This window comes from Palaemon carinicauda, chromosome 19 (assembly GCF_036898095.1).
Source record: "Palaemon carinicauda isolate YSFRI2023 chromosome 19, ASM3689809v2, whole genome shotgun sequence".
Classification (NCBI taxonomy): Eukaryota; Metazoa; Arthropoda; class Malacostraca; order Decapoda; family Palaemonidae; genus Palaemon; species Palaemon carinicauda.
The window spans coordinates 27,894,981-27,907,480 of NC_090743.1; the positions used below are offsets into that span (position 1 = coordinate 27,894,981).

Here is a 12,500-nt window from a genome sequence, read left to right on the forward strand (position 1 = left end):
AACCCAACTATTCGATATTATAAATAGATATGAGAGAAGTTTTAACCAATAAGTCTTGTTTAGTTTAATTATTCAAGATGTTTGAATGTTTGAATACGGTATTAATCAAGTTATGAAAATTAGGGAAGTTTTAATTAGCTTCATTAAGGTGGTCAGACATTACATAGTTGTTTGTCGGCATTGTCGGGTCGTCGTAATAAGCTATAAAGGGCACGATGCTTGCAACACACACACACACACACACATAATATATATATATATATATATATATATATATATATATATATATATATATATATATATATATGATAACCAATGATTTCAGCCTTCTGGTTTCTCGAGAGTCTTCAAGAGAGAGAGAGAGAGAGAGAGAGAGAGAGAGAGAGAGAGAGAGAGAGAGAGAGAGAGAGAGAGAGAGAGAGAGAGAATACAATAAATACTAAGAAAGCGCGAGGACGTAAAATAAAATCTTTTATCCATGAACAACAATGGTTTTGTCATTATTGTATTGTTATGTGAATACATTCTAATACATCATAATACGTGTATACATTTTAGTTGATTGACATATACTTGTGACATTACAGTATTGATATTATTGAGAAAAGCAATGTAACCTAAATGACCTTATAAGTCAAACCAAACGAAAGTGGCGGGTGAGACATAATGTATCGTGTCGCATCTGACGATTTCGGTTATTTTACCTGAAAATTTCTGTACAGACAAGTCCTGCAACAGAAGATGGATTAAGGTCTTTAAGGTGGGTGGGTTCCATCATTCATAATCCCGAATAGATTCTCCTTTTCAGCTTTCATTTCCAGTGGTCAGAGGAAAACAATTACATTGCCCAGAGGATTTTTTTGCTTCTTAGACCAGCGGTCATAGCCTATAAGGCAATCAAAGATACATAAGCAGGGCACTAATAGATTAAAAGTCATTCAGACCTACATTTCTCTGTAAAACCCACATGTCTCTTAATGGGATTGTTTATCTATCTTTAATTGCCTGTATGTATGTATGTATGTATGTATGTATGTATGAATGTATGTATATATATATATATATATATATATATATATATATATATATATATATAGATAGATAGATAGATATATAGATATGTGTGTATATATTCATATATACATAAATAGAGAGATATACATAGTCTAATCTATCACACAATTTCTTTTACTCATGCTTCACTATATCGGTGAATGATCTTTATAATGCCCAAAGCTTGGACTATGCCGCAAATCCCGTGACCCATCCATTCATTTTTTATTATCATTACTAGCTAACTTACAACCCTGGTTGGAAAAGCAAGATGCTATAAGCCCAAGGGCTCCAACAGGGAAAATAGCCCAGTGAAGAAAGGAAATAAGGAAATAAATAAACGACATAAGAAGTAATGAAAATTAAAATATTTTTAAAACATTAAGAATATTAAAACAAATACTTCATATATAAACTATAAAAGGTCTTATGTAAGCCTGTTCAACATAAAAACATTGGCTGCGAGTTTGAACTTTTGAAGCTTATTAGATTAAGACTCCAATAAAAGCAATAAAAGTAATTTCAAACAAACCTTGTTTATGATTGGTTCTTCATTTCATCTCTCTTATGTAAAGCAATGTTTTGATAAGTACAGCCAGTCAATCGACAGCACTTACAATGTCCACTTCTACACCTCCATGAGAGAGAGAGAGAGAGAGAGAGAGAGAGAGAGAGAGAGAGAGAGAGAGAGAGAGAATTAGGGTGTTATGACGGATGCAAAATGTACATAAAAGTAATGTGATTGCAAATAATTCCAGCAAACCGAGAACTAAAACTAAATAAATAGGGAAATAATCTCTATGTTTGCTCCAAAATGATCAGGAGTTACAACGTTTAAGATTTAAAGGTCAAACTCGACTCGGACAAAGACACAAGATATAACAGTTAATCCGCAGGTCAATTTGTTCGTCCATACCTTCAACGGGCGGTCTTGAAGGTATAATGTCTGAAATATTTCGATATAGAGACGATGCATTAACAAAAGAGCTTCTTTCACCCGCCACTTTGGTTTGGTTTGACTTATAAATGCAGTGATTTTCTTTTTAAATTACCTTTCAGTTTCTTTTTATCCTTTTTTTTTCCAAAGGAGTGAAGTTTTTATCTTCAAAATTTTTCCACTTTGCTACTCACTTTTGATGACGCTAAAAAATTCTACAGCATCAAGAACCGGGAAAGTCTGACGGTTCCACTGTCTTCTGAATCTAGACTAATGACTATGCTCCTTATTTGAGAGTCAACGCACAGGGGAAATTTTAATGTGGCCTTTCCGACGTGAAAGGCGATAAGGGGTGATACAAAATTAGCGCCTTGTTAAAAAGGCTCATAAACTCACCTTCTATATATAGATAAAAAAGCAAAGGGTAATTACATATAAGGGTCCCAAACGTTCATAACCAACTTCCTAGACATATATAATAAATGGAAAAGGTAAATACATATTAGAGTACCTAACGATCATTAACCCACTTTCTATACATGGATCAAAAAAGGGGAAACAGTAATTTACATTTACATGTACAAAGAGTTCCTGAGAAAAAGTATCGAGTGAGAGTTATGAATGAATCATTCTCCTTCTGGGAGTAATCTAAAGTTATGTGGCAAGGAATTCTGAAATTTAAAGACATATTGCCTCAGAGTGTTATTTCTTTCTTGCTCAAATTCAGGGTAAATCGGAGTGCCAGCTAACGAGTCGAGCTTGATTCATTGGCCTGGTTAATTTACTCCTTTTTAATAAATAATAAAAAATCAGAATCGTGATATCTACTTCTAATATACCTCAGTTTAATTTTCTTTTTTTATTTCAGGAGGAGAAAAAATACTAAAAATTCCGCCAGTCATCAAATATCCTTACTTCATCGATGGCGTGCAATACTTCCCATTCAGGTAAAACTGCATTCATCCTCATTATTAAAAACCAGAGGTTAATTTAATGTAGACATGAAGAATTTAGTGTACCTTTAAACAATAGTTATATCTATGAATGTATCGGTCACCAATACTCTATGTTCTAAGGAAGTTAAAACCCATTTCTATTTCACGACAAAAATATTTCTCTGAAACGCTTACCAACGCTTTATTCAAATACCGCAACATTCATGATACTAGCCTCTTTTCTTCCACTGCACTTGTAGGTATCGTAAATTTCGTAACACAAGTCTTTCATCTTTGATATATGGTGTTCCTCAGGGTAGTGTTCTTGGCCCATTACTTTTCCTAATATATACACGTGACATGTGGTTTGGCCTAGAAAACAAGCTCGATGCGTATGCAGATGATGCATTTGTATCACGAGAGGTACTGGTCTTCCTGTATCTAATACTTTTGTAATTTCTGTAACTAACTTCACATAAGTCTTTTGTCTTCCAAACATTTTGTAATCATCGTAAATAACTTCACTTAAGTATTTCGTCTTCCAAACATTTGGTAAATGTCGAAGTAATTCACCTAAGACTTCCATCTTCCAAACATGTTGTAATCGTCGTGATTATCTTGTTACTAGCCTATCATTTCCCATATCCTTTGAAAAATATCACCTTTTTTCACGGTACCAGTTTTTCATCATTAAGCAATTCAGTAATTGAGTCGCAACCTCTGTAATAAAGTCATCCATTTCTCAGCATTTTGTTTTATAACATTTTCATCTTATCATTTTCCATTACTCTCGTCACGGCCGTCTCATTTTCTCACGATGATCTTCTACCTTCCAGGACCCTGGCCATGATCATAACTCTAGTATCCCTCATAGTCTTCTCTTGGTTGGCGCAAAAGCTGCACGACGCCGGATATTTCAAGGACGTCTTCGATGTCCTGAACAACGACAGCATCACCGTTATCACAGCAGACACTATCAGGGCTCCATCCCAGCCTGGAGGACTGGATAATCCGGCTCTGGATTTGCACGCCAATGGGAAGAAGAAAGAACCGACAGGGGACATCTATAAGGAAGCGAGGGAAATGGCGCATTTTTAATCAAATCTATTAATTCAGTACTCCATAAAAGTTAAATTTCAGAATAATTTATTTTTTTAATCAGTATAATTACTGAAAAAAATCATGGACCAACAACGGCGAGATTTAAATTCAATACATGTACCTTTAAATTATAGTTTGAGACTATGTATATATTTTCCATAGAACTCCTTTATAACCCAAGCATTCTATAATAACATAACTAACTAAAAGATAGTATTTAACAACGTAAAGCTGACTAAATCCAAAGTAAAATCAAGGGATTTCTTAAATTTAAGGGGGTTAAGGTGAAAATAGATGGTATTTTTCCTTATCTAGTTTAAGACAATATTTGATTTATTATTATTATTATTATTATTATTATTATTATTATTATTAATAATATTAGCTAAGCAACAACCCTAGTTGGAATAGCAGGATGCTATAAGCCCAAGACCTCCAACGGGGAAAAATAGCTCAGTGGGAAAACGAATAAAAAGAATAACAATGAATAAATATAAAATATCTTAAGACCAGTAACAACGTCAAAATAGATGTAACATATATAGACTATAAACAGAGACTTATGCAAGCCTGTTCAACATTTCGCTGCAAATTTGAACTTCTGAAGTTCCACAGAATCAAATGCCAGATTAGGAGGAACACCCAACAATCTGGTCACAGCAGGAATAATAAGATTTCTAGAATACTGTGTAGTGCTGAGCCTTAGTTAGAACCTCCTAGAGAACCTAGACAAGGGTTTCAATGGGTGAAAGGTAAAAAAAATATAAAAATAAATGCACATCGCAATATATTTGGGAAAACTCTTAATTTGATAGATGTCCTAAATCCTTGAATATCCTCCTTAAAAATTACCTGTCAAAATGTCAAAGTGGCCTTAAAGAGAGGGATGAATCCTTCCATTCAAAGCATGTTTTCGATGCTCGTATGGCTAACGACCTCCTGTCACGGAGCGTGCTGGATGTAGAAAATATATATTTATATTTTTTATTTATATTGAAGGATATGTGACGTAAAGTTAGAAATGACGTAGACTGAAACAACGTTATGTATGTATATGTATGTATATATATATATATATATATATATATATATATATATATATATATATATATACACACATATATATATATATATATATATATATATATACACACACATATGTATATACATATATGCATGTATATATGTATACACACATATATATGTATCTATATATATATATAAATATATATATGTATATATATATATATATATATATATATATATATATATACATATAACACACACACCACTTTCTGATTGGGGATACCTTTTACATGGTGAAAGGGTTTGCTTATCGACATGATCAGCGAAGCTGTCCTAGTCACAGCCACTTATAGTAGGTTTGTTAGCTGTAAGTGGTCAGACGAAAATCTCCCACCATCAACAATCCGCGGTGGGCAGCTTGGTGATGAAATGGCCAAACCCCAGACATGACCAAGGATATGTCTGAGGCCTTTGTCCTGCAGTGGACTAGAAACTGCTGCATTCGTTGTTATTGTTGATATATATACACAGTATTTAGTTAGACGGATATTTACATATATGTGCGTGCCATGTTAACTTCGCAAATAACAAGTCGAATCAAAACTATATCAAAACTGACAGCAAAATGGCAAATTGCAGGTTAATGAAAATCCCCAAAACCCGGAATTAAATCTATTTCGACCTGACACTTCGATTTATGGGAGAAACACACGAGGCAATGGCTGTATGAATAATTACAAAGTGCAATTGGCAAGAGAGAGAGAGCGAGGAAAATTCACTCTTCAGAGAAAATATAATTCTCTTGAATTCTCGGCGAAAATTTCTTTCTTTATTTTTTGAGTGACTTATGTACGTGACCCGTTAGAACCGACGGCTAAATATTCCAAGATGCGCACACACACGCACACGCCTTTCACCAGGGTATGACTACCCCCCTCTGCCCCCTACCAGAGGGACGGGGAGAGCTCGCGTGACCGGAAAGAAGTATATACATACATACATATATATATATATATATATATATATATATATATATATATATATATATATATATATACATAAATATAGTATATAATATCTATATACAAATATATTCTATATGTGTATATATACATATATGTATATTAATGTATGTGTATACACACACACACACACACACACACATATATATATATATATATATATATATATACATGTATAGCCAGACTTGCTTTTTATTATATAGGCGAAATTAGGACAAATTCATGTATAGTTATTACATAAGCATTCCAGATTATATCTGACTGCATGAATATCCGTTCCTCAGACAAGCTCTGGGGATGGTGCTGCAAGACCCATTTGAAGCAAAGTGAACCGTGAAACAGTAGACTGGGAACGAACCGCGGCCCTAGCAATTATATTCACCAACAAGATAAAAAATGGTGCATGAAATTCGTATCCTATTTATTTTTTACTTTAAATGGTTAAAATAACTTCTAAAAGAATGATAGCATCATTATTTATTTTCTCTTTAGTTATTCTTTCCTCATAGTTTATGTAATTTTTATTGGCAAGTAAAATAACAGCCAAATTTATTGAAAGACTGAACTGGATTATAATTTGATATTTAAATAACCTACCTCATATCACGTATGTACCTAGACATTTTGGCTGCGGCTACATACATACAAAAATTATATAAGACATTATCCATATTAATTCTTAGAGCATTTACATCCGCACAACCACAGAATTTAATCACGTGCAAAGCTTTTAACTTCGGAAAATAAATGTTTTCCTATAACTCTTGTTTTACTGTAATTCCTACCTAGTGTTAAATTCTAAATCAGGGGCCATTAATTCTATTCTGCTTTAAGAATAACTTTTATTAAGTAATTGGAGTGATTCCAGACTGGGAGAAACTTGTGAACAACTTCCTTCAAGTCAACATGAAAGTGGCAAAACCAGGACACTTTGTTATTTAAGATTGACGTGCAGGAGACAGAAGAGGTGGGTCCGTGATTGATGGAACTGCGATTGATTCACTTCTGCTCAAAAGGTAACAGAGAGACACGGGCTCTTGTGCTGGCAGCTCGTAAGAGAAAAAAATAACTAGATAAAGGTGAAGGTGTCTGGCTTCAGTTCCGGTTTTATCAGAATAAATTCTCACCAGAAAGTCACCCGGGCAAGCCCAACCCCAACCTATGGTGCTCAACCACAGTATTGACCTAAACAGTAAACAACTTAAACTCACGGTCCCGGGCTGGGATCGATCTGCTGCCATACGAATGCTAGGCAAGCAGGTTAACCCTGTACTAGCCAGGAGGCTAAGTTAAACTAAGACTCAAGTATTAAGACTTTTCAAGTTGGAAAAAGGATCCTGTGGTAAAATTTTGCTAAAGGAATAAAACTATAAGATAAATTTTACTTTCAAGAAAAGTGGCGAGTCTTAATTAAGTTACAGGAAAACATAAGCCGGCGTGGTACTGTGGAGATGGCTGGGTGTGTAAGAACGAAAATGTACACGGAAGAGTGATTGCTTTTTTATGTGAAAAATAAAATTTATGTTTGAATACAAGATGTAAGAATAGGCTTCTAACAACATTCTCTTTATTTTCTAAAGATAATGATTAAAGAAATGAGGACAGTCTTGTAGAATCAACAGACATTCTCTCTCTCTCTCTCTCTCTCTCTCTCTCTCTCTCTCTCTCTCTCTCTCTCTCTCTCTCTCTCTCTCTCTCTCTCTCACCAAAATGTCTTGATTCTAAAGACGTGCCTCATTTTTTAAGCATTATCCTTAAAAAGACAAAATACGTTATTAGCAGCATTCTTCATTTTAAGTGTTCAGTACTTCTCTTGTAGTTTATTTATTTCCTTATTTCCTTTCCACATTGGGGTATTTTTCCCTGTTGGAGCTTTTGGACATATAGCATCCTGCTTTTCCAACTAGGCTTGTAGTAGTAGTAGTAGTAGTAGTAGTAGTAGTAGTAGTAGTAGTAGTAGTAGTAATCTTACATCTTGCATTTAAGAGAGGATGACTATCATTTACTCGCAATTATGCTTTAATGGATGGCATTTATCGACCACGAGAAAGCTTCTGATTCTGTCAAAAGCTCAGCAGTAATGAAACCCTAAGTGCGAAGCATTATCGATCGCAAATGACACCTATGAAGAAGTCATAATGGGTAGAAAATGGTTGATGACATTGACATATACCCACAGTCTTTACGACAATAACCAAAATAATTGTAGAGACTTCAACAATAAATTCTGACCAAAATACACACTTCTACGCTTGGGAAACGCTGCTTATAAAAAAACACGTGGGAATGAGATATACAAGTTAAAAACAGCTGTTGTCTACCATCTGAGAGACTATGAAGAAAATAACAACAGACTAACTTTGTTGGCGGGAGTCATTATCGATGAGTTAGTCGATTTGAATGAATAGTTCGTTAAAAGTTCTTCATTATTCACGGACGGTTTTCTAACGAAAAATAATGATGCAATCCTCCAGACAATAGAGGAACAATGAAATCAAATGAAGGAAGAATTAATTAGAGCTCAGGTTATCTAATGACGAATATTTGATGAATTTTGAAGTCTTCATTGACCTAACGTCATGTCTTTAATGGAAGAAGGTATAACAAATGTTGCCGAGATTGGTCAACACAATTTCTAATTACTCCGATGCGGAATTTACACATCTAATTCAATCAATGTGAATCACAAAAAACTTATCAGATTTATTTGGAGGAGTTCTAGATATACTGTTCATGTAATTTATCATTTGCATAAACAATGAGATAACGAGAAAATAAGAGGCCTCGTTACAACAGAATAGTAAAGTGGTATTACGACTATTATTATTATTAGCTAAGGTACAACCCTAATTGGAAAAGCAGGATGCTATACGCCCAAGGGCTCCAACAGGGAAATCAGCCCCGTGAGGAAAGGAAATAAGGAAACATAGGATAACATGCCTGAGTATACCCTTAAGCAAGACAATTCTAACCCAAGACAGTGGAAGACTATGTCATAATTCTTCTAATCCTTGAACATCAATATGAAAACAAAACTGTCAAAAGGACTTTCAAAGAATAAAAACTGACACCTCAACACACAAATTTATTATTAGAATTACATTTCCAGGCAAAGGAATTTCCGGGTCTTGGTACGAAGTCTTGTGACGAGAAGTATATCTCCCTTGGGCGAGACTTCTTTGACGCCCCGCTAAGCAATGTGACAAAAATGTCCTATAGAAAAAAAAAAAAAAAAAACTTTCTTCGCAGCTCAAAAGAAAACTTTGGAAATCACCTTCCTCGGCTCTCTTCGTCAAAGGGAGAAGTCGTGATGGAAAACATCTGGGTTCTATAGACTTTTCTACCTTGACTAAGGTAAAAATATACTATTTTTTATAGTCTTGCTTATGTTCGTAAAACAAGTTTGCTAATACACACACACACACACACACAAATATATATATATATATATATATATATATATATATATATATATATATATATATATATATATATATATATATATACACAGTATTTAAAGGTTTACAATACACTCATGATTGGCAGAGGCATGGGACAGTGATATTACCATAGCAAGCAGAACAATGCCCTAGAGATTGACCATATACACAAATGATCAGCGCCCAGGCCCCCTCTCCACCCATGATAGGACCAGGAAGGGCCAGGTAATCCGTGCTGATGACTGAGCAGGTAGACCTACAGGCTCCCACATACTGCCCCCCCCCCCCCCACCCCTTATCCTTAGCTCACAAGGATGGTGAACTTGAAGCAACCATAGGAACTATCGAATTTGACCAGGACTCGAACCCCAGACTGGCGATCACCAGGCAAGGACGTTACCAACAGGCCACCACAGCCCTACTGTTGTCAGCGAACCTTATCTCTAACAACAGTCAGACAGACAACCTAGATGGGGCAGCTGTTGTCATCTGAAAACTTGTGGCCAATATTTTTTTTTTCTTCATAAATTTCAGTTTCAGTTCTTTGAGTAGCTAGTGCTTTAAGGATACAATAAACAATAGAAACATAAATTCCTTTCGTACAAATTATATTTACCTCATGAAGAGAAAATATGTTTAGTACTGGAAAATATATATTATTTAAGGCACAGATGCATATGATATACAAGAGGATTGGTAGAGTGGTAAAGAATATAATGTGATACTAAAATGTCCTGTAACATAAAATGTCTTAATTTCTACACTGCAGCTATATACTTAACTTGTATTTACCATAACTGTCTTACTTTTTATATTTTCGAAACATTTGCTTAAATTCTTATTTTCACTTTATCATCATATATCATTATTTTCACTTTATTTATCGACATAAATCATTATTTTCATTTTATCGACAGATTTCATTATTTACATTTTATTCATCAACATAATTAATTATTCTCACTTCATTAACCATGCTTACCTTATTTTCCACACTATTTTTCCATCCTATAAAGCAACCTTAGCTCAATATCTTCTACTCATCTACTGACCCATTATTCCTAAAATCATAATGAATAATATTCAATACTAAAACCAACTAAACATGCATTTATCTCCGCCTATCTCCCCTTCCTTCTAAAAGGGGACCCCTTTCAATATCCCCGTTCTAGTAACTTAAATAAATAATGTATTTATGATATACCCCTGAAATCACAGTAGTAGCCTCTGGCTATTCAATGTTATTAGGCTACTCTGCTCCCTTGCAATAGGATCCACTGGTCTTTTTGATATTTCCCATCAAGCAGATATATTCAAATTAATCTATGACATTCTTTGGTCTGGCTAGCATGTCAAAGGTTTCGTGTCCAAAAGCTTGTGAAATATGATGAAGATCGCTGATGACCAGATTACAAACTTTATTATTAATTCTAAACCCGAAACTTTGTAATACACCACTCGAATATATTACAAACCCACGACCGGAAGCTGATGGAAAAGACACTGCTATTATGACAACAGGATTTATTAAATCTAGTCCAGGCAAAGACTGATGAGTAATATTTCAATTTGTAATATATTTCATACATTTGTACTTTATAAAACTATTCACGTTCATAAATAACTTAGGGCATAATGAAATTAATGCGGGTGAAAATAGAAAATTGTTCACAAAATGGGAAATATATTCTAATTGGTGTAAGGACAGAATTAATAGATATTTTTCCTTTGTATTTTTTCCCGTCGAGGGGTGTAACGAATCAAGAAATACAACTATGACAAAGGCTTTGTAGAATTATCCAAAAAATAAGACCTTTTTCTTTTTTTTTCTAAGTTTCATACTACGGTGTCTTAAAACAGCAAATTTCTCTGTAATGCAAGATTCTCCGTTCCCCAATAAAAGAAAAAAACTCAATAATACATAAGTTAATTAATGACGACAAAATTAAAAGCGAAGAATTATATTACATTTTTATTACAGAATTGTCTGCCTCGGAAAGAAAAAATAAAACCGGTGGATCTGTTTTTTCACTCTGAAGAGATTTTACTGTAAACCACAAAATACTAATCTATCTGCCACACTTTCAATTACACTATCGTATCAAAACTTCACAGTTTTAGAAAAAAAAAAATATGTAATTACAAGAGGCAATCATTGCCATCACACATCCTTTCATTTTGGGATTGAAAACATCAATCATCATTTTGAAAATATAAAACTGATGAAATTTTGACATTTCCTTTTTCTTTTTTGCATCAACGTACATGATTACTTTTGAAAAATGACAATTATCCTCATTATCATTAGTTTCATCAATAGTATTAACATTCTTTATGATATCGTAGATATCTATCCTAAATTCAATCAAAATGTCATAAAATGGGATATTTTCGCTAAACTAAATTACCACAACCACAAAAATCATATTCATTCGACAGCTAAACTACTACAACTACGAAAATACTTTTTTTATTTCTTTTTTTGGCTAAACTAAACTACCATAATTACAAAATTCCAATTTTTTCGCTAAACTAAATTACCATTATTACAAAATTCCTATTTTTTTCTCTAAATAAATTACCACAACTACGAAAACTTTATTCTTATGGTACAATGAATTACCATAATTACGAAAACCCTATTTCTTCATTTAACTAAATACCTACAACTACGAAAATCCTTTTTTCACGCTAAACGAAATTACCAAAACTGCAAAGATCCTTTTTTTCGTTAAAATAAATTACCACAACCAAGAAATTTTTTTTTTCTAAATTACCACACTTACGGAAATCTTTTTCCATAGCCAATCTATTTGTAAATTCTAAGCTATCTCTTAAATAAGTTAGTGAATACCAGTAGATGGATTTGTAGGAGAGAAAAGACACTAAAAGTTGTCGAGGTCAGTTGATGTATATTTATAATTTATAACAAATTGAATAAAAAAAATGGCTAGAAATGGATCACATGGTAAAAGGAAAAAAGTTT

The 12,500-nt window shown here is 33.6% G+C and overlaps 1 protein-coding gene and 1 long non-coding RNA gene across 2 annotated transcripts in view; one reads left to right on the forward strand and one right to left on the reverse strand.

The window, feature by feature from the left end:
- The window catches only part of LOC137658179 (high-affinity choline transporter 1-like), a 17,428-nt gene extending 12,348 nt beyond the window's left edge, over window positions 1–5,080 (forward strand). Inside the window, exons 4-5 of the mRNA XM_068392858.1 lie at window positions 2,859–2,937; window positions 3,762–5,080. Of these exons, the coding sequence (XP_068248959.1) occupies window positions 2,859–2,937; window positions 3,762–4,023 (341 nt within the window). The 3' untranslated portion in view covers window positions 4,024–5,080. The remainder of the gene's footprint in view (window positions 1–2,858; window positions 2,938–3,761) is intronic.
- LOC137658541 (uncharacterized) overlaps window positions 1–12,500 on the reverse strand; it is a 347,029-nt gene that overhangs the window by 119,973 nt on the left and 214,556 nt on the right. The gene's annotated exons all lie outside the window — the stretch shown is intronic.